The sequence below is a fragment of the Hetaerina americana genome, unplaced genomic scaffold (genome assembly GCF_022747635.1).
Source record: "Hetaerina americana unplaced genomic scaffold, ioHetAmer1.1.p SCAF_30, whole genome shotgun sequence".
In the NCBI taxonomy this organism is placed as follows: Eukaryota; Metazoa; Arthropoda; class Insecta; order Odonata; family Calopterygidae; genus Hetaerina; species Hetaerina americana.
The window spans coordinates 1,489,524-1,514,070 of NW_027286875.1; the positions used below are offsets into that span (position 1 = coordinate 1,489,524).

At 34.1% G+C, this 24,547-nt stretch overlaps 1 protein-coding gene across 7 annotated transcripts in view; it reads right to left on the reverse strand.

Annotated features, from left to right (window-relative positions):
• Window positions 1–2,439: 2,439 nt before the first annotated feature.
• LOC139691202 (very long chain fatty acid elongase AAEL008004-like) overlaps window positions 2,440–24,547 on the reverse strand; it is a 525,450-nt gene continuing 503,342 nt past the window's right edge. For 5 of the 7 annotated variants that reach the window (XM_071588934.1, XM_071588933.1, XM_071588932.1 and 2 more), the window contains 6 exons: window positions 18,779–18,862; window positions 18,210–18,266; window positions 15,715–15,820; window positions 12,157–12,293; window positions 6,207–6,389; window positions 2,440–5,154 (listed from right to left, as the gene is read on the reverse strand). In XM_071588934.1, coding sequence (XP_071445035.1) covers window positions 4,942–5,154; window positions 6,207–6,389; window positions 12,157–12,293; window positions 15,715–15,820; window positions 18,210–18,266; window positions 18,779–18,862 — 780 coding nt within the window. In that variant the 3' untranslated portion in view covers window positions 2,440–4,941. Of the gene's footprint in view, window positions 5,155–6,206; window positions 6,390–12,156; window positions 12,294–15,714; window positions 15,821–18,209; window positions 18,267–18,778; window positions 18,863–20,151; window positions 20,233–22,269; window positions 22,351–24,547 lie in introns of all 7 variants that reach the window. The other 2 variants (XM_071588937.1, XM_071588936.1) reach the window with 2 other exon arrangements.

Consider the following 24,547-nt stretch of genomic DNA (forward strand, 5'->3'; position numbering starts at 1 on the left):
CTTTTTCCACACTTCCAAAATGGGAGGAGACTTTTGAAACCTTCCTCGCTTTTCCCGAAATGATTTTATCACCTCCCTATGAGACAGAGGATTCGGTCCGCCAAATCACTGCTAAAAAGAGAGCGAAATCCATACGTACTCCCGACCGTTAACCTCACTAGGTTTTCTGAGTCGAAAGATTCTTTTTTTTATAGGGTTTCATATTCCATTCACATCATAACTTTGAATGGGGTTTTTGTTTCAATATTCGCACTTCGGACAATGCAGAAGGTAAAATGTTTCACTCTAAATGATGTGAGGAACTATCTAAACAATGGTATAATTAATTGAATAATGGCATGAAACATGGAAATCTGAAGTTTTGATTTAGCTAGAAGAAGGTGATTTATTTCCCATAGGTGCACTGGGTACCATTTAATAAACTGCCAGAGTGGCCTGAATTTGATGAGCTCTCTGGAGGCCGGAGAGTTCATCAAATATCAAACTTCATTGATGAAAACAAATACTAATTGACATAGAATGTGGTGAAACATAATCCATAAAAACAGTTTTGAAATTATTGAAGAACATAAATGCTAATCGTAAAGTCTTAGAAATATTGAAATACATTCTCAATGATTTTTATTAATCATAAAGACTTAAAAGGTTCATCAAAATTGATTTCACTCATACCACATTATTTTTACATTGTTAGATATAAATCATATGCCCCCACTGGCTTTATGTCATTTAAAATGTACAATTCCTTAAAGTAGATGAAACATTTCTATTGTCCAATGCTTAGTGTGCTCTCCTCTCATGGCTTAGAAGAGCTAAATTAAAGGAAAAAACTATTTTTTTTGGAAGAAGAAAATTATGAGAATGTAAATCATAAGAATTATTTCACTTCCTGAGGATTAGAACGACCCAAGGCAGCAGGAATCAGGGATCACAATACGGTGCATTTGTGGTTGTGACTGTTGAAGTGAATCAATCATGTTTGGGATATGTAGTCCCTTAACTTTCATTAGGGCAATCATCAAGTACTGGTTTTTGGAGCAAAGGATCAAGATCCACTCCATATGCATTACAAAACTATGAAATATAGCTGTTAAGCAAATCTCCTCTAGTATGTATGTAGATACACATTTTCCCAAACTCTTCTTTACCTCCACTGCTCTAGATATAGCTGCTGACACATCTAACGGCAAATCATGAAACCTTAATCATGTGAAGATCATATATTTTGGAAAATAGGATTAGACTATTAAAGCCCACTCCAACATTATGTAGCATTTTTCGAGCATCAACTAAATAAATTAGCTCAAATCCTGGACACAAAATTGGACTTTCCATACATGCTGTTTTAGATTACCTACAGCCACTCAACTATTATGTAAACTAAATTATTTTGAATTAATCCATGGTCTATTCACCTTACTCGGCATTATTATAAAGTATTTATCAGCTGCAATTCATCATTCTGTACATTAATTTGAGAATTATAAGAGAAAGAACTGATAGTAACTTAATTTTCATTCCATGAATATTTTTCATAGTAGTATCGGTGAGTGAGACCAAAGAAGGAAGATGGTAACAGGTGGCTTAAAGAAAAAAAACTTTCATTGCGTGGCTTGTGAATATGTGGCTATATTGACAGATATGAAAACAAGCCTAAAGAGATTAACCAGTAAGTATGGACTTGGGAATGGAAATGAGCTACCTTGAAATTAGCATGAAGACATAACAAAGAAATCTGAAGTGACGGGGAGAACAGCAATGCAAGTATATGTAAGAAATATTCTGACTCCTTCCTAATCCCTAAATTAATTTAATAATTTCCACCATCTGGACACAGAAAAACCCTCGCCTTTTTCTTTAACTTATAATGCCACAAAACTCTTCATAGGACCCCATCATGATTTTTAAATCTGCTTAACTGAGAACTGAACAATTTCAAAATTCTACGTTTTGATATCTGTTATATACACAAAAAAAAAGGAAATAATTATGATTAGTAGTTACCACAGCATGAAGAAGAAAAATGGGAGAACATAAAAACTCAAATTATCAGGTTCTTGATAGAGCAGATAAATCTAATTCCTGCATAATATTGCACTTCCAATTATATAAATTACCAATTCAATGCTTGAACTCCTCCATATGAATTGAAGAAATCAGCTTAATATCAAAACAAAACTATGGCTATCTTGGCTAAGAAGTGGCATTAAGAATTTCCACTGTGTTTATTCTTCCAGGCATTTCTGATTACTCAACTATCTTGTGGCATTGAACATTTTTCAAGTTTCAAGTCATTTAAATGCTAATTTTTTTTCTTTGTATCATCAGCTGAATCCTAAGTCTGTGCAGTATTTTCTGAGGAAACATAAACATACGGCCATAAATTATTTTTGACATTAAGACAATTATTAGGCATAGGTAACTCAAACAGGAATGATCTAAAGAAAATTGATATTTATTTTTCCAATAGAGATATTGGATACATTTTTTGACCTAACACAATACTCAATGACAATTTTTAGAACAGAACTTTAATAGATTGAATATTTTTTTCAAATTTGAATTCAAATCACAGAAAGTTGCTCAATGCTCCAGAAGTACTTTTCTAGCAGTACTGCATCTGTAAAATATATTACACATCTTGGACCACACTACTAAATATGATAAATACTACATTTAAAAACAACACTGCACATGCATGCATGTAAAGTATAACAAATACAATTCATGGATAAAAGGTAAACAATTCCAATTCACATAAGTTTCTTGCTGCCAAAGTTTGATTGCTCAAATATAGTATGGCAAGGCCATTTTGAAGACATTTGTCTAACCACCTCATTATATGGCAATGTCCAAAACTGAACAGCAATTTATACATTAGGGAATGTAATTTGCGATGTAGAGGATGACAGTGTATCACTTTTATCAGCACACATTCACTAACCATATACCAAAAACATAGCAGTTATAACTTTAAATCGATGTTAATAAAGAAATATTAGATACACTGCACAATTTTGAATGAGATCTTCCTGCATTATAATTACATGGATGAACCTCATACTTTAAAACTGAGAATATCATATTTATCTCACACATGCTTGATTGGGAATGAAGACCTGAAGGTTTATGTTCAAGCCACTGACAAGAATCACCTATTTTCCACAAAATCCCATATTTCTTCAATAACATCATCCTATTCCTCAGTCATCTGAACGAACCATTTGAATTGTAGGTTTATTTGCTATTCACGCATATAACTGGTAAGCCAATTTTCGTTATACTATTTTAAATGGGTAAGGCTAATTAAGTTCAAATTGTATAATGTAATAGACCTTTACACCAGTGTACTTACTGAAAACTTGAACAAGGATGATACAACAATATGGATGCTCATTGATTCAAGGAATGGGATATCTGAAGGAAGGGTCAAAGAACGCATTATTTGGTCCAGCATTTTTCAATAACATGAACTGATAAAATGAAGCTCTACCAGAATAGTTCAGTTTGAGGAAAGATCAATCTAATTAACATGACCATAATATGATTTCCAAAAAAAATAAACAAAATCAATCCAAGGAACATGCACAGATAAAATACACAATATTTATAAAACATTTATAAGATCAAAAAAATGTTAATCTCTTGCCCAAACAATAACTGGGAGGCAGGAGAAATGGTTAACTGAAGCAGACTTAAAAGAGAAAACAGGGAGGGATATCAGCATTAAGGATGTTATTTTCCTGCCTAACTCATTTCTCTTTCACCCATTAAGGGAACAAAAGAGAGGCAACATTTTCACATCCCTCACTATTTCCTCCTCTCGAAAAATTTCCACCTTAATGATCTCATCCGTTGCCCAGACTTCAACAACACAATTTCCACTATAGTTCATAAAAAGTTGGATAGCCCATTAATAATACACCACTCAGGCACACTTCACAGGCAATTCATTATCCATTCACCATTTATCTTTGTCTTCTTCCAAGGCTTCAACAGCCATTCAGTAGTCATAATGCACTTTTTTATGTATGTATGTAGTCACAGCCCTGAGGTAAAAAAAAGTCAGCTCCAGACTAAATCATGTACCTACTTATTATATATTCACACTCTACATAGATGTACATATATATATGATTTCATTTAAATATTTATACATATATATATATACACATATGCCTAAATATACATATGTTCTGGCACCATCTGGACGGCTAGGCGTGGAAAGATAGAGGGAGAAAGTAAGAGCCTAGATAATTCACACTAGAGGTCATATAAAGCTCCTTCAAATAAAATGTTGAATCGATAGGAATTTGTGCGCTGATCCTCTTAGCACATGAAATGAGGTGGAGGGCTGGTGTAACCCTTGCCATTGCAGCAAAAGTGATTACACCCAGTTCATCATTCTTTCTCCAGCCCTGAATCCAAACATCCCCCTCCTCATCTATTCCTAGTCATCACTTCTTGACAGGAGGCATAGGGAAAACATTGAAAAACATTCTGGCAGTATAGCACACACTCTTTTTGTGTCCTAAACCTCTGGCTTCCACCAATCGATGCAGTCACCACAAAATGCATGCTGCCGACCATACATCCATGGCACCCGAGACAAACATTTCCCCTTTCAAATACTCTCTCTTCAAAGCAGGCCAGCCTGGTTTTCAACGGCATATCTCAGCTACTTAATTTGAACAGTACCAATTTAGATCAGCTTTAGTCCCTCAAACAAAAAAAATTTCTATTCCAAATATTCCAAATGATCTAGAATATATTTAGAGAGGATTTATCTCAGGCCAGCCTAAAAATCCTTAAGTTTAGAAATATTTCTAAGTATAGTCCATTTGATGCTTGTCAATACTTCCTGTTTTACTTCATCAGGCATATTGAAAGTTTAGTGCGTGGAGTTCAAGGGTGCCAACAAGCACTTTCTTATGATCCTCTTTACTCTTTCTCTTCCTCGTTGCTTTCTTTTCCTCCACGAAGCCTAAGGTAATCACCATTAACATAGTAGCTGCTGACATGCTTTGGTGCTGGTACATATCCATTGGCATTCCCATTGGCAGTGCCATTTGATACAGTTCTTGATGGAATATCTCCATTTTTAATGCATTCGTGTGTTCCATTACTTGCTGGCGAACTTTTTATGCCATTAACCTGTAAAGATAAGATAAAAATAGGTTTTTAAAAGAAAATATACTACAAAGACCTGTTTTTGATTTCAATTGCAGTGATGGCAGCTCATAAATCATTCTAATTTCTGCTACCACCAAATCATACTATACAATCACTTACTTAGCATAATTTACCAGATTATGCAACCTGCACTCCAAAAGGAATGTGAAGTACATTTTCAACTTTCAATTAGTCACATCAAACATAGCCATCACATTCTCCTTTCCTAACTTACATTGACATTTTTTCAAAGAGAGTTGTAATATACTGAAGATTTACTTGACTGGGAGGGTGCATATTTCATCATAAGCAGCTATCAATTATAATATTGGTTTGGGGATGCTCTGCTCACTTTTTATAGTAATAGCTCTTTTCTAACTGGTTCCTTTTCATCAGAATTAGCTCAATGAATTTATTCAGAATACAAGTGAAAATCGAAAACCTTGAAATTTCAGTATTTCAGAGGAATGATGAGTATGAAATAGATTTAACAGGTAATGAACTCCTAATGAAGACACTGAGAAATCAGCCAAACACAATTTTTGAGTGAATCAAGTCTCCGTACATCATGTTTTTTTGGAGTTGATTTGCTGCCGGAAAATGTCTGTTTACTGACAATTATTCTACTTGGCATTTAGCACATATGATTGCTCACAGAACACAACATTACTAGTTCATTGATCTGGCTGTTTTTGTCCTTTGCTCTTTGCTTTGGATAAACAGAAAGAACCGAAGGAACTAAAAGAAAACAAATTAGACTATATTTAACCTACAACTGCGAGAATGATATCAATCTTAAGAATAAAAAAACAACTCGCAAGGCACTGAGAGTACATAGGAAAAAAGTGTGTTCCATTCCCATTCACAGAACAACAGAAAGACAACATTTTCTGATCCCTTCTTATTTTCTCCTTTCGAAAATTTTCCACCTTTAAGATCATCTATGAGTGGCATAAAACAAATTAATCATTTTGATTCCACTTCTGATTAATAATTTAAAAAATGATTATTAATAAAATTAGGAATATACATACTATTTTCTTTTTTGGAGGCGGTGATTCTAGTCGCTTGTGCCTATATGCTTGCTTGTAGAAGTCAGAGAAGAGGAAGAAAAACATGACAGCATGCATTCCAATCCACCAGACGAAAGCTCGAGGATAATTGCAGTCAATAAATAGCAGCTGGAAGGCATGAACCATTATGGCGATGAACTGGACCTGAATAAATCAGAATAGATGTTTCAGGGATTTCCTTAATACACTTACGACAATCTGGTGGAAAATATTTTCTTTCCATTTCATCTCAGACAATAAATATGAATCCTTTTTTGAAAATGAAAAATGTGGCCTCAAATAATATGAAGGTAAGTTTTGAGTCAAAAAAGTGGCACATGCCATTATTCTTAACACTGGCACACACCAGCTGCTTCATAAAAATGTGAATCAATAGGGAATATAAAAGAAAATTTTCCCTTTTATTAAGACCACCATACTATAAAATTCTGTAGATTCCCATTAGGAATATACATCTGATAAAGATGGGATACATGAATATTCCGAACATGCTGCAACAATACAGCTGTAAAATCAAACCTAGCATATCTACTCTACCATAAGCTACCCCAATGTTAATTCTACCACCATTTCAACCATTTAATTAAGATATACAAAATTTTGTGGCATTTTTCTAAAAATATTAAAGCTCAACATACACAGAAGATCTCATACACACAACTAAAATGATATTATACTTATTTAAATTCTAATTAGCCTTTTAAAAAAGTATGATATTTTTTGCAAACACATAATTAACCATAAGACTCATTCTCCAAACGTTGCCATTTCCATGAATAAAAGCATAAGTGCTTTAGGGGCCACCACACAATGATACATAGAGGTACCTCATTAGAAATACAAATAAATTAAGACCAATTTCCCAGAGCATATTTGTAATGGAGTAGTTGAGATGTGCATTCATCTTTTGAATAAGAGCCAAAGTAAGGTAGCATGTTAGTTCTGAAGGGTTTCAACCATCAGACGTGAAATTGGATGATATCTCAAGGGAATTAATTCATTGTGATTCTATGCTTTTATCATCAAGGTTAAATAATTCTTAGACCTTTATCATGCCAATTTGCACTATGCTTTGAGACTTGAAAAAATTGTACAGTGAATGTGTCAATAAGGTTAACAATGAAGTTTTACAAAAAAATGTTCAAATTATGTACAAATATTCACTTATTTTACATTTCCATGAGGCATACATAATATGTGCAACAATGTTTTGGCAAATAGTATACGTTGTACAACTGCGAGGTGATGAAAATAAGTACCAACGTGCATTCGCTTACCTAGTAAAAATTATATGTACAGCTGAGTACTTTATCTATACTAGAAACCTTTTTCAAACACAATGTTAAATATTATTCACAAAAAGGAAAATAAGTATAAATTTAAAAATAATTTGAAGAATTAATGAAGAAATACATGGAAATCACTCAGAATACCTCACTGTGCATGCACAGAATCACCAATTCTTATTTTGCCTTTATGATTAATACGCTTTACATTTTACTAAGGGTTTGTAATTTTACAAGGGTTTTCACCTTTACCCAATTATTCATCATCTACATACAATACACTCAAGTACAAGATGAAACATCAGGTAATTATAAAAAAAGAATAGCAAAAACATGCTTGCCATTAAAATACACAACAAATACAGTTGAAAAAAAGGTGGGGAAGTAAACGGCAGAATTAAAGTGCCTAAAAATGAGGATTAAGAATTTATATGCCCAAAGATTAAAATTGCTGCAAATTAACACCAAATGATTCATTGAAAACACAAATATTTTCAACTTTGTATTTCCATATCTTTCATTGGTGTTGATAAGGGATCAAAATTCTCAACTATATTTGTTTGCATTTTTTATTTTGAACTTAATATTATCTAAATCTTCATCAGTAGCTGGCAAATAATTTAATTATCTATTAGTAACAGATCCAAAAGTCCACAGATAATCCATGCTTAAAATACAGAAGGTTGAATAATCAATAGCACTAATGCACCCAATTATTTCAAACCATGAGGATGATTAAGTGAAAAATTGAAAAATACATAATTCTAAAGCTTCCTTCTCAGGTTAAAGGCAAAGAAAATTCAAAACTTCTTTATCCAAGAGTCAATTAGTTGCAGATAGTTAATCTCGAACTTTTTTCTTCCAACTCAATTCCCCATTAAGAGGCCTGAGAATATGTTCTTGTTTTGACAAGCATTGACATCTTTTCAAATCATAAGAAATCCTTGGGTCCTTGGTATGCTGACTTCTTCTCATTGTCAGTAGACAGGATGTTCCCTTAGTAAAGCTTTTGATATTCTCAGGTACGTTCCATCTGAAAAGGTCTTACAGATTCAAGGTAATCCCTGACAATCTGATGATTTAAATGGCTGATAACGTGAGGTTCAATTGCCATTAGTTTTGTAATCCTTGAATAATCATCTCTGATAAGAAACACTCCAGTATAGCAGCGCCATTTTGAAAATCACTAATTGCTTTGGTGATTGTAGAAAATTCCTGTATTAAAAAGAGAGGTGCCAATCATTGGTGGTAGAAAGAAACCACTTTGGAGGTAGCAGCACTTACCTTGAATATTGAATACATATTAATTGTTTATGTTAAAATATATAAGATGTTACAAGCACAGACTTTTGTTGGTCCTCCAGAAACAGCTGCTATTTCAATAGACACCTTGTAAATACCTACATGTAAAAGGATCATGAAATGGGGGTGTTTCCTCCTCTCAACAACTTTCTCAAAGGGGGTGTTTGCCTTCATTTTCAAAACAAATTTAATGATATGGGAAGGTTTCATTTTAGGTAGTCACAGAGGCAGTCTGATAAATGTTGGAAGATATGTCTTTAGGTTGTTTTCTAAGACTAAAGGCAATAGAAGAACACATTGAATCAATTTTACTCACTGTCAGTAACCAATATTTTATAATAAATATTATCTTGTCAAGTTATTGTGGCACAACAACATCAAAGTTACAAATGATCCCCTCCCATCTATTCTGATTCTACCCATGGGATATTATCTAGTTCTGTTTCTCCATAGGTCGATTCTTAATATTTAAGGGGCATTTCACATATTGTATACATGTAAGGCTCTCAAGTAATGAGGTCATAAGAAAGAATTTTGGGAAATGTGTTAGAATTAGGGAAATGCTTAGAATGTGGACTGAAATTTAAGCTATGCCTGCCCATTATACCAAAATGAGACCTAATCCTCCAAACTTAAAATTATGGCTGGACTGCTTTAACTTTGACAATTATATTTGATGGGAAAGAGTATTTAAAATTAGGACTGTATAAAAGTATTTCTCATTGAAATGCCTTTTGCTTGTAGCTAAAAAGTCTACCTAACAAGATACAATTTTTAAAATTTAATGTATTGCCCTGAAATGAAACGTTGAATGAATTTTCAGATTAACTGAAGGCATTCGCTTTTTCTACTGAAGACCAGATGGCCGGATGACTAAGTATATATTTTTTACTAAATGGGGTACCATTGACTCCAACACTGACCTGACCTGTCAGTCAATGACCAGACCGGGTTCCATTGCTGAACCTAGGTTTACATTCTTAGGGATTTCTGATGGATAATTCCTTTCTCTCTCCCTTATGGGAATGGTAAACTGCTTGGGAAAAGTGGCATATAGCTCGGGAAGCCTTCATTCATTACAGAGTTTAATCAGTGGAGGAAATTAACTGCTATGCTCTAGGCACCTGTACCTATTTCAGATACTCTTTATTTCCAAATACTTTGATTAGCCGAGTGATGAAAACTTCATTTTCCTATGCTTGCAGTCATTCTTTACTGGAATGATAAGTACCGCATGATTAAGATTTTCAGGCTCATTTATACACGTTAATAATATTTTAAGATGACATATTTATTTAGATCATATATTAATATTCAAGACTAATTAATAACAAAGTATGAATTCTTTGATCGTAGTTTCTAGTAAACAGCTAAGAAAAGAAAAAAGAGAACCAAACATAACTTGGAAAAAATTATAGGTGTTTCCTATATTAGAAATTCATTTCATGAAGAATAGTTGGGAAAAATTATTAAGAGAAAAAGTATAAAAATAACCTCCCTAAAACGAATTCTTGAATTTTAAGTTCGAAGACGAAAATGTAACAACATTGTTGGCATGAGATGGAGTACAGATATAAGCAGTGTGTGCGTGTGAGTGTGTGTGCATGTATATAGGTATATATATAAATAATATATATATATGTATATGTACACACACACATATACATACACACACACATCAACACAGCATATAACCACCAACCACAGTTTTCGACACAAAGGAAAAAATTGTATAAATTTCAATAAAAGCTCAAATGTTCAAAAAAGGTTAATGTTAGCTTTTGAACATCAATATATAGTGAATGGATATTCATAATTTATTATCTCATTTACAAGGACTGTCCCAAAAGTAGTATGACTTATTTTTCCCAGATAGATTGGTATCCGTTTCTCTGACTGGGTTTGAGGGAGGAGGGAGGGAGTGTCAGGAAAAACTGGAGGCTGGTGGCAGTTGGCTCCCAGCCTTTGTGGAGTGCAGGTTGTTCATTAGCAAAACCTCTACAATGTAACTTCATCATGCCCATCATTAGGTTTCAATTTCGCCCAAATAAATACCTCTATCTATCTATTATGAACTGGTTATTGGAACAGTGCTATGCCATCAAATTTTGTGTGAAACTGGGCAAAATCAGGAGAGTGACTCATGACATGCTTATGGTGATAACGCCATGAGTAGATCAGTTTTTTTTTGAGTGGCACAAGTTGTTTTGGGAGGGTAGAGAAGATATAGAAGATGCCGAATGTTTAGGACGTCCTTCGACATCAAAAAGTGATGAAAATCTTGCACGAGTGAAGGCTTTGTTGGACAGAGATCGCAGACTTAAGTGTTCACATGGTTTCTGATGAACTTGGCTATAAGGAAAGGCCTGAAAGTGGTGTGCATTGACTTGTGACCGAAAATATGGCCATGAGAAAGGTGTGTGTAAAGTTGGTGCCGCAAGTGCTCTCGGGCAAGCAAAAGGAAACTTTCAGGCGGATCTGCCAAGAGCTTCTTGGCTATTTGAATGAGGATCTAAGTGTTTTAGACAATGCCCCACCAGACTTCTTTCTCTTCCCCACCCAAAATCAATGCTTAAAGAACGTCAACATGGCTCAGAGGAAGCATTACAACTGGCCGTGACGACGGAGCTCAGCTGCATTCCTGGCGCCACCTTCCAGGAGATGCACAAGGCATAGAAAACCCACTAGAAGCAGCTAGTGGATGCACAAGAGTACTAATTCGAAGGCTTTAGAGTGAATGTATCAATTCTGGCAATACATTTCTTTTTAAATTGACTCAGTCCCACTACTTTTAGGACACAACTTGTATAATATTGCAATGATATTCATATTAAATGCTTTAACAATATTGTATTAATATTGTGCAAGGGCAGGCATCACTTAGGCTCCTCTGAGAAGAGTCTAAGAATGTTTGGTGAAATTTTAAATTTGCATAATAGGTTCTGTTACAATCTATGAATATTACGGAAATTATTGTTAAAATATTTATATTATGTAAAAAATGCCTAAAAGTGGTCACTTAAGAATACCTACATGATATTTAAAACATATTACCCTTGAATACTTGAAGATTATACAGGCATCAAAAGGCAGTGTCCAAATCCAATATAATATTAAAATTAAATTGATATTAATCTGGTGTGTGGGTGAGCATACACATACACATTTTCATACATTCCATGGCACTAATGAGCATTCTGTTTTCTGCACTAGATTATAACAACCCCATACATACTTAGTCCTTGATATGTGGAATTATTATTTAAATTCTTATGAATCTAAATAATTATGGAATATTAAAAATATATTAGCTTTAACCTTACCATTTGAAGAGATGTCAGATACTTCTTCCACCAGATATATTTCTGGTACTTGGGTCCCATTGCTGCCATCATGTAGTAGAAATACATAACTATATGTACAAAAGTGTTTAGGAGACCAAAGAAGGTTGAATGGCCACCTACAAAGAGTAAAAATATTGGTGGTTTTATGAAGTTGATAAAACTTTGATAAAATTTACTTTTTACATTATTTTATGCACATAAAATTTCACAAAAATATGTGAAAGTAATCCTAATACCATTGCATATGAATAATACAAAGGAAAAAGCAACATTATTCCCTGATTAAATTTCATACACAGCCAATCTGCATGCACAATTGCTGTTGTATCATTGATACCTGTGGCTAATTCCTAATGATTAGATAGTTGCTTGTGAAAAATATCATCACAAAAGCATATGGAGAAAAGTAATTTTTGCACAATTATCTTAATAGCTATTAAACCATGAGATTAAATCAATTTCCTTTCAAAAAGTAATAATGATCTTGGAATGTTAATAATGACACAAGGTTGATTTGTATTATTTTAAGTCAAGTCAAAATTGAAAAACTAATAGTAATCTCTTGACTAGCACAGGTTTTTCAACACTTACTTTGAATAAGTCAAGTTTTAGGTACATAAGTGATTATATATTTCCCCAAAATGATTTTTTTGGTTTTTAAATTTCATTATGTTCTTGCATAAAAATGTTCCATATTTTCACAACTAAATATAAACTATCATTGATTCTACATTTATTAGTACCTGCAATAATTGGCCTTGAATACAGATAGTTCACAATGTAGAAATGCGACGTAAAAATTATACAATGATGGCATCTACTTGTGTCACTGTAGGTATATGCTAGGTAGTGCACATCTATTTTGTTTATCCCCTATTCATAATCTGTTTCTTCTCCGATATAAATTCATCGCAATTTAGTCGAAATGTACGGTGAGAAGTGTATGGACATCAAAAACATGCGGAAGTGGTGCAGGGGAGTTTTTTGATGCCTGGGAAAACATCCACAATGAGCAGCGGTTCGGACGGCCGAGTTTGCCGGAATCAACGGTGGCTCCAATTGATGAGATGGTGCGCAATAACAGGAGAATTACCCTTCATGAGATAAAGGAAGGCCTTAGTGAAGAGAGTGGCTACTTCTCCGTGCAGAATATGGTGTTGGAGGTCCTCGGTTACAACAAGGTGTCTCATCAAAGGAGTGTGTTTGCATCATGACAATGCACGTCCACATGGGTCGCATCAAACGACCACCCTACTCAATGAGTTGGACTGGGATATCATCGACCACCCTCCTTACAGCCCGGACATTGTCCCCAGCGACTACCACTTGTTTCCCGCTCTCAAAAAACATCTTGGAGGATAGAAACTCAAGTCAGACGAGGAAGTGCAAGAAGCATCCGTCAGTTGGCTTCATGACACAGTGGGAGAAAGTTATGACGCCGGTATTAAAAAGCTCGTTACAAGGATGGAAAAGGTGATTGATCGTCAAGGAACTACGTAGAAAAATAGCTAAATGCTCAGCCTTTCCTACAATGTACACCAAGTTGAGAATAAATTTGATTTTTCATGAAAAAAAAAATAGGAGACCTTACTTATCAAATCGCCCTTGTACATGGACATGGGCAATAGGTTCATGGACTATTCTAAGCTCAATCTTCTGTGTGCAAATATAATTTGATACTGTCTCTGGAAACAGTTTCAAGTGCATCTAGTCAATCTTGGCATATTTATATTCTGCACTCCTCATACCCGAAAGACATGTCACGAGAACTTCTTCATTTAGGTAAATGGAACTACTATAACCATACACTGAGACATCAAATGTTGACATAACTGTTGCGAGGTGAGAGTTATTACAATTTATCTGATAAGAGTCATTTCTGGACTTCTTCAAGTGCCCTTTTTTTTTGGATTTCATTCCTCATCCTTTAGGCTCTCTTACCCAGTGGACTATAATTGAGTCTGAAATCGTTACCTTCCCCCATGAAAGCATACAATAAGTTTAATAACCTCAAGAAGGTAAGATGGTACACCTTTTTTCATGGCAAGCACCTCAGAAAATTTTGTTGCTGAAGATTCTGTTGAATAAATTCCATTTGAAACCTGGTCATGGTAAATGATTTTCACACCGTGAAATTCATGCATTTCTGTGCACATTAGTGGATGAACCAAATTAGTAACCGTCAAGGCTCTCCCACAATTATCTGAATCTATTCTCAATCCAAACATAATCTGATCGATGCAAAAATAATGCATTCTTTATTGACTGGTATGAATTCCTGCTCTAGACAAATTGATGTGGACCTCTCGAGATGCTGGGAATATTCTTCAATTCTTGCTCTCTCAAGGAGATCATCATTAAAATAGGAAATGATGTTTAGGGGAATAACTGCCAGTATGATTTCAAAAAGCTAAGGAAAAACTGTCAAATACAAGTATATGTTTTGTACAAGCACTTGTCTAATTGCCACTCCAAATGGCAGGTGACTATGTTTGGAGATGCCTCTGCACCTTGATGCAATTTCATTGGCTGACACTTCACAGACAGTTGGTTGAAAGTCAGGCTAAGATCTTGCCAAATTGAAAAAACAACCTCCTCCTCTAAGCCCAGAAAATATAAGATGTATTGCTAGATTTTTGTGTAGATCTTCTTTTAGGAACTTATCAATTATGTATACGCAGTTTCCACTAAATCTGATGATTCCACAGGTAATAATTACTAGCACAGCAGATATAATCTCACTCTGTATGCATATTATGCTCAAGCACAGAGAAAATCAACAAAAAAGTAATCCTGGAAAAAGTAAGGGGAAAGAGAACTCTACAGAAAACACTACAAAGAAAAATATAAAATCTCATTAGACACTATAATTATGAATAAAAATCTCCAGAAAATAGCAAGTAATGAAAGAATGATGAGATGAACAACGGACGAATGTCAAGAATTGAATGCATGAAGGAGTTAAAGAGATGCAGCTGCAAGGAGTATTATGCGAAACAATAAAAAGGCTCTCTTAGAAGAGAACCAAGTTGGGAGTGACAGCAAACTAGTCTTCACACATTAAATGCCACTGATCACTGCCACTGATACTTGGAGGTATTCATTCTCTTGACAAGAGGAAATACTGTGATTGCTTTGTTGCCTGTGCAGTAAATGAATAAATGGATATAGCATCCAGGAGATGGGATTAATAGTCCCAGATAAGTTTCTTAATAGTGAAAGTTTTCTCGGTTATCAAAAAGTATCATACTTTTAGGAGGTATTCAAAGAAACCATCATTGTTCACTCAAATAAAGTAAACTGCCTTTCACATTTATTATAATGTATCCTGAAACAATTCATTTTTACTGGGTACCCGCACATAGATAAATTAACAAAGTGAAAGTCACAGACTTCTCTTGTTGTTTTCTTTTCCTAACAGACTCAGCCAGAGGAGTAAAAAAAAATATCTTTTAGAAAAACATCAAGTAGGAAAGTTGAAAAAAGTTATGCCATTCATCAATTTCCAAATCAAAACTGTATTAAAATGAATCTTACCTGGAGTGAACTTAACACCAAACCAGACACTCATTGGCATGCAGCCATGATGAATTACATGAAGGGTGCTCACATGCTGATTTTTCTTTCGTAAAACAAAGAATATCTGGAAATAAAAGAAAAAAAATATTATCTCACCTGGGGACTTGAATTTTCTGAGACGGTCGTCATACATTGAGCACATGTCTGAGCTAAAGCAAAACAATCGATTTTTTATTACAGTAAAGTTTCCACCATCCATGCTAATGGATGCCTTATGCTGCATGGATAATTGAACAGCACAGAAAATATGATCCTGATATGAACAGATGTACATGATTACTCTTCTTTTCCATTCCATGTGATGAATAAGAGTTTCTTTTAGCAATGGAAAGTACAATTTTTTTCCATTTTCACCCATCTTTATAAGGGTAGAATTATAATTCTAAAATAACATAGAACTATCATCAAGTGAATAGCAGAACATATTTTCCTCAGAAATCTAAACCACTCACGTTCCCAGGAAAAGGCAATGACTGGCAAAGAATGAATATTAACAAAGGATCGCTATATGGATTCATAATAGTCATTTATCAATTAAAATAATTCAGTGTAGATAGTTACTGAATTATTTGTTGCATAGTAAAACTATGTACTTGCTCAACTTCAAGGAGAACATGGAACTCTCAGAGCTAATGAATACCAGGGAAACGGAAAATATGAATTGAACCAAAATGTATCAAATATTATTGACCACTTTTGATTTTTTTTAAATAAAAAACTTTCAAGAAAAACAAGGTATTTCAAACTTGTATTTTTTTAAAAAATATATTGAAAACACAAAGGATTTGATTATCTTCACAAATATACTTATATGAAAAATTCGAGGTGCAGGGAAGGGAATAACACGCATATTCCACATAACAAATAATCACTAAACAGATAATCGCGAGTTTACGTAAATATTTTGATGGATAAACTTATGGAGAGAGAGAACGAGGAAAAATGGGAGTCTGGACAAATCACTCACAGTATCCATCCATCTAGTCCTGGTGGCATTCCAATTCATAGTATGTCGACCTTGACGGAAAACTTATGAAGGTGATAATGATATGCCAGATTGGTGGTATTTATTATCAAACAAAATTCATGGTGATTGCGCATTGCAATCAGCTATATTTATTACTCCAACATAAATATAACATCAAAGTCAGGGGTGCTTATTTAGGGATATAATTTTCCTGTATCTTCATTGTGAACAGGAGTTAAGGTATCATTCAAGGTCCAAGGCCTGGATAAAATAGCCATAGTCAGGATGGTCCTTTCCTATGAAAATAGTAATGTATTGGCACTTGATGCTAGTTTCTCCAGGCTATTTTTTAACAGCTAAGTACCTACTGCCATTTATCAAAACTCAAGCAGATTATATATAAATTTACATGGTACCAATAACAATCAAATTTGAAACTGCTAGGGCATTAATGAATCAGTACATTTACTTCATCTATTCAGGCCGAAAAAATCATCACACCTATTAATTTAGTCAAATATCACAGTAATTTGAAAAAAACTGGCTAAATTTACGTAAAAGGTATTAAAATAAAGGAGGTGTAAATATTTATACACTCATTATTATAGCTTTCATTTCATAATAGATCCCCCTCATATGTTTCTCTAGAATTGAGTTCTCAAATATATGTCCCACACACAATTCAGATTCTAATGTATCATAGTTAAATCTCTAATCCTTCTTCTCTGGGATAATATCTCCAAGTCCAATATTATGTAATAATATTCATATTAATGCATTTTATTGAAACATTCCCACTAACCAAAACATTGCGTTAGAAACAAGTAGGATTTTTACCATGCCCTAAGGAAATAATAATCTTAAATCCTACTCATGTGAAAACCACCGAAACTCATGCACTAACATGGTTTCAAGAGACCCAATACATGTGGTATCCACAATGAGATGGAAATAATCTCATTAACTAAGCTCTAATAACTAAAAAAGTTTTGAAGTTACAGGCATAACCGAAACATTAAACCTCAAATGACGTGTTAAGAGGGGAGGGGTGATGAAAATAATACAATCAGTGCCATTAAAATTTTTGGGAAACTAAAAAAATCAAGTGGGGGGAAAATTTAGCATAAAATTACAATAGACATTACTTGAAATACTTAAACGGTATCAATTATCACATTTAATTATTCAAACACTAATAATTTATATTATTCCGTCACAATACTGCAGGATACAATTTACATTAATGTTAACACTAAATTTATAATTCATCCAAAATATTAAGATTTTTAAAAGAAAAAAGATTATAGTAGTTATTAAATGAGGAATTATTTTTGGATGGGGTTGATAAGGAGGCTCTACATTGGTTTGATGAGGCAGTGTTTGAATATGAAATGTATTAACAGAAATAACCCTATAATCTGTCATACAGTTTGGGTAAATGTGCACCTCTTTCTAAGACTAATTAACACAATGATAAAATACTCACCGTGTCCATAAACTCTGTAAATTTGGAAAAGTAATACCACCAACAAGCATGAACCATCTGAAATATAATTGGAAAGCAAAAATATTACAGTTTTCCACCAGGAATATTAAATTTGATAGTTTTACTATGCATTTATGTATATATTTTAATTTTCAAGTAAAATTCAAAAACTGAAATGAGTAGAAAAATATACATTGATGAATTCAAGCTTTAAATCAAAGAATTTGAAATTTTTATGATTCTTCTTGATACATCCAATTAAAATACTAAGAATTTAATGTCTAAATATAAATCTAAGTTTGAAAAATAAAAGAATGAGCAAATGATAAAAGCATAAGGCAGATAACAAAAACGAATGTACAACAACAGCTCATAGCAATTTACAATGATGCATGTTCATATTAGTCTGACACAATAAGCAGTCAAGACTATGTTTATAAGCACTATGCTTCTCTAACAAGTAGCAGATTTGGCTAAGATTTGATTGGCATACTTATAAAGGATGCAGGCTACAGCTAGGGAACAAGGCAGAGAAAGAGAGAGGAAGGTCCTTATCTTTCTACACTCACCCTCAAAGTCACGGGGTGGTTAGAATAGTCGACTGGCTGACACCGAAAATTATAGTGGCCAGTTAGCCAACCTGACATGCCTATCTGCAATCAGATCAATGAGTAATAATGCTTAGTCTCTTAGTTTTTCTCATGTTTGCCAGCTACGTCTAAAACTTCATTGTGGTTGGAGAAACAGGTACTTATTCAGCAGGTGAGAGAGAAAGATAGCATGCAAGCCAATCAAATAGTAAACATGGACAGGATAAAAATATGGAAGCTGAAAAACAAACATTACTGCACATGACAATGAAAAAAACAGATGGCTGCAATTTTTTCATCCACTACCTGTCTCACATGACATTTTGTAAAATTCACGAGGGGAGACTAAAAAAAATTGCAAACCACTTATCATAATCCCAACCAAAAATAAACATTAAGCAAGGAACACCTATTAATTCTAAGTAGTGAAAAAATACATTAGTTTTGTACCTTTCCCCTTGCATGATACACAGGTATTGACCAATACTGAAACCTTGATATTGCAATTAATATTAAACCAATAAGAATTCTTCAAGGTTCCAGAATTAAGCAGAAGGATATAGATTTAAGAGACTAAAATCCTATGGCTGTTGGATCCCAACAAAAAAGCCTTCCACCCACTTTCTTTTTCTTTTATTTATATTTCATGCAGCTGATTCCTTTGCTAATTTTTTCATTTTTTTTTAATTTTTTTACTAAATTAAGAAAATGGAATGATAAATGTACAAATGGCCTTGGTTACAACGGCCAAATTAAGGCTGACAACAAAATTAGCAAACTTATACAGGCATGATGCATGTTAATAGACAGACAGCACTTGCTAGTTTTGTGCAAGATGAAATAGACAACTACAATTTTTCATTGAAATATCACATTCAAACATGAAAGTTAATTTAAATGAGATATCTTAAAGAGCCCAATTGAGTCGAAAGCTATAGAGAACATACCCATACAAATTTTTGCAGTTTCATTCAGCATATGAATGTCTGAAAGTGCTTGCCATTTTCAGAAAATGACTTGCAAGAACAAAGAAGCAACCTTATCTTTGACACCCACAGAAAAGAAATTTCTAAAGATGCAAACATGCGTAGAAATTTTCCCACAAATTCTACTATAATTTAATATACAAAAGGGTAGAGCCATTACAAATGCATGTTAAAAAACCACAGGACACTACAAAAGATGGTCATGCAACACATAATGGAGCACACATCATTCCATTCTCTTTTGTTGGTCAATGCTATAAAAGCTGGATGAAGCTGTTATATAAACATAAATAAAATTCACTTTCATGGGGATAAATGCAAGCTAATAACATTTACAATGAATTTTTTTTACTAGGAACCACTCACCCGAACTGCTGTCTCACCTAGTGAATAGTCAACAGGTTGACAAGTGACTTTATATCCTAGGAACCAACCACCCATTCCATACTGCAAACAAAGAGGTTTGAATGGGTCAGGGATAAGCCAAGGGAATGCACCCAGGTAACCAGAGAATGGAATACAGTCAAGTGTTATACAGTCACCTTAATACAGTCACTTTTGTTAAAAGAGAAACCAACACACATTTAGGTCAATGGACAATGAATAATTCACTCACACCTCTTTTATAACATGGAAGACATATCAGGACTTTATGGGTAACTGGGCCTTCATGGGAAGCAATTAGTTGAGGTTTGGCCATTTCCAAAGAAAGAAGCAAGAGATTTTATTTCGGCTACCTCACAAACGGTGCAAACAAGTTTTTCCTTCAATACAAAGAGCCACATAAACTGAATCTAATATTTCTAAGGTGTGCGTTACTTTTGGTATGGATATTAATTGATAGGTAATTACACAAACTATAGATATTATTAAAATGAAGCTCCAGTAAGTGAGTTGACAATTTCATGGGTAGGAATGAATGAAATTACAAAAGAATTAGTATAACAACTACAACACTACTGCCAGTGCTAATTGTTAGCAGATGTTTAGGGAAGCATTATTTTATCTATATCTATGAGTAAGAACTTAAAATTTACAATTTTCAAATTTACAAATTGGAGCAAAAAAAATGTCATTTAGCTGGAAATAAATAATAATGAGCAGGGAAATTTAATTATTTCACATTTTATTTATCAGATATTTGTCTGGCAATAGCAGAAACTTTAGTATTACTATATTTTGGCCCTTAACATATGAATAATACTTATTTATATGTATTATGATATCTAATATCCACCATGTTTCTCAATAGATAAAGCATAACTCTAATAAGCCATACCAAAAGATTCTTTAAATGGTTAATGTCAATCTTGCAAATATCGTGATACTTAATCATGGAAAATAAATATTTTAATGACTTACAAGGACACCCATGACATGCACAATGTTATATTAATTATACCTGGAAGTTTTATTAAATATGGTAGGTGAATGTCCTTGGTAGAACCTGGAAGATTATACTTAATCTCCAGCATACATCAACCTTAAGGAAAAAGGTAATGGTACATGGACAATACAAGACCCCCCCTCTGCTTGCAGAGTAAACAACACACTCAAAGAAAACAATAGCAAGGGAAAGCCTGAAAGTAAACGGGAAGAAATAAGCATGGCAACAAGTTCAATATTCATTTCAATACTGAAGATAAAGGGCAGCATTTCTGCAACTCTCGAATGCATTACCCACATAACATGGCTGAAATACATGGCAGCAAAACTGTAAAGTGTCTAACCCATCATAAAAAATCATACACTAACAGCTTTGATTAGGAAAGAAAAATAAATGTTTCAAGCATGCACATGATCAGAAAAAAAGAATGGTGGAGATCCATATTAAATTAAGACTAAAAAAGACCAAAGTAAGTTAGCTTATGATATACATGCAACAATATTCCCATCATTTTAGTGTTTGCCCGAAGTAGTAGATGCCACAGAAAAGGACAAGACATGGAAGCTGGAAAGGGACCTTTTCAACTTTCATTACCTACTATACAACCTTCCTCCCTCTACACTAGTTTTAGTTCTCTGCTACACTTAATCATTTCAATCTCTCTTCCTTCCTGGCAACTTGATAGCTATCATTTTCTTTACTTACCTCTTGTTAAGGACATATTTTTGCCTAAATTTCCACCAACCCATTTTCCATATTCTTTAACCTAGCTAACTCTAGGAGAGGGTACTTATGTGGTGCATTTTTGCACAGTTGCTAAATTCACAAAGCCATTTCACTGAAATGTTGCAATTTACTTTCAAAGAGAAGGCTTCATTGCAAAGGGGAAATAATCCTGTCAAAATTATGATCTGTGATATGTAAATAAAATTTCGAATTCATCAACAACCTATTCAGAAACCTCTTTTTAATGGAGAGTGCTTTGAACTTAAATAAATGCATCTTATGCATTAAAGAACCTTAGCTGATCAGCCACTTCAAGACCTCAAGGGCGAGGAGATGACTCAATAGTGACCGAGGGCATACAGCCCACTCACCCGAATAGCAACAGGATTGTCAGTATAGTCCACAGGCTGGCACCTAAAATTGTAGTGGCGAAGCCATCCACCCATCAGGCACTATTGGAAAGTGCCAAGTAAGAAGGGTTTAATCATGCAATTATTACAAAGTATCAATATAATAAAACTTGACCATGCCAGAAAACACTTATGCCGAATTGTACAGGATTGCAGGTAATACATTCAGCTAATACAGTAAGCCCCCAACTTGGATTGAATTTGACAATTCTACTCTGATACAATCAATCATGAGGCCTCTCTAGACCTGTATTGTCACCATTTCATGACAAATGAAACAATACTTTAGGATGACTACATGCCAGACAAATAAGAGAAACAAATTGAAATATGAAATAAAACAGATTCTTTTAATTTTTAGTAGACAAGCTACTATAAACATATATGGAACTATTTTTGTGATGCCAAATTTTCCATAAATTGTTATAAAAATTTCTTTACATTTCTCAAAATTCACAACCCTTATGATCCCATATAATAGGTGAGAATTTGTGTTAGTGCAAGTATGTATGGAAATGTAAGTATATGTGTGAGTATATATATGTATGTATATGTGTATATATGTATGTATATGTGTATATATGTATGTATATGTGTATATATATGTATATGTGTATATATATATATGTATATATGTATGCATATATATATGTATATATATATACTCATATATACAGAAACATATATAAGGAAAAGGGATAGGAACACGTATAAAGGACGAACACAATAGAGGTGGGGAAGGCGGAATCGAACGGATCACAAGAGTAAAAATATTTCCTCAACCGGGACTCGAACACCGGATCTTTCCACTTGCCGGGCGGATGCTCTTAACCACTTGAGCTATCGAGGATATGTAATTTACCCTGAGATCCGTGGGTCTTATATGTCGCCAAGCGCCCCGATTCTTTAGCCAAGAGATGGCGTCAGGGGGCTGTTTCACCCACCAAAGGAGAAATAGACAATACACAAGAGGAAAGGACAGTGGTTAGAATTCATACAACATCATACAGGAAAAGAACAGTGCGTTTCGTGGCACGCATAGCCAGAAGAAAGAGATGAGCCACATTGGCCAAATACACATTCAAACACGAAATCCCGCCAAACGGCGAATAAATACTCATATATACAGAAACATATATAAGGAAAAGGGATAGGAACACGTATAAAGGACGAACACAATAGAGGTGGGGAAGGGGAAGTCCCGGTTGAGGAAATATTTTTACTCTTGTGATCCGTTCGATTCCGCCTTCCCCACCTCTATTGTGTTCGTCCTTTATACGTGTTCCTATCCCTTTTCCTTATATATGTTTCTGTATATATGAGTATTTATTCGCCGTTTGGTGGGATTTCGTGTTTGAATGTATATATATGTATATATATGTATATATATGTATATATATGTATATATATGTATATATATGTATATGTATGTATATATATGTATATATGTATATATATATGTATATATATATGTATATATATATATATATATACTACCTTGATCAAAAAGTTCCCGGAATAACCACCGTGTGGCGCTCCCATCGTTCCGATTTGAGTTCTGTTTTTTTTGTTAAATTGGTACATCTGTTGTTGATATTCCCTTTAAATCTTAGTGTCATAACTTGACATTTGCAAAAGTTACGTAGCCAAGAGTACATCTATCTCTGTGTGTGTTGGCGATTTTTTACAATTTCAGAAATGGATTTAAATTTGCAACAACGAACTTGTATTAAATTTTGCGTAAAAAACGGATTTAGTGGCGCACGGACGTTGGAAATGTTGGAAAAGTGTTTCGGCAACGATTCTCTAAAAAAAACGGTCGTTTACCAGTGGCACGAGCGGTTCAGAAGTGTTCGTGAGTCAATCGAAGATGATGAACGCAGTGGCAGACCATCGACATCGAAAGTCGGTGAAAAAATTGATAAATTAAAAGAAATGTTGGTCAATAACCGCAAATTAACCATCAGAGAAATAGCGGAGGACTTGAACATTGCCTATGGATCCGCCCAAGACATTGTGGTTAATGATTTGGGTTTCCGTCGTGTAGCAGCAAAGTTAAAGTGCCAAAAGACCTCAATTTCATGCAAAAAAGAGACCGTGTTGACGTCGCAAAAGACATGATTTGCGAGGCTGAATCCGATCCCACATTCATCAAAAGGATCATTACTGGAGACGAGACGTGGGTTTATGAGTACGACACGCAATCCAGACATCAGGCAAGTGAATGGCGTTCACCAAA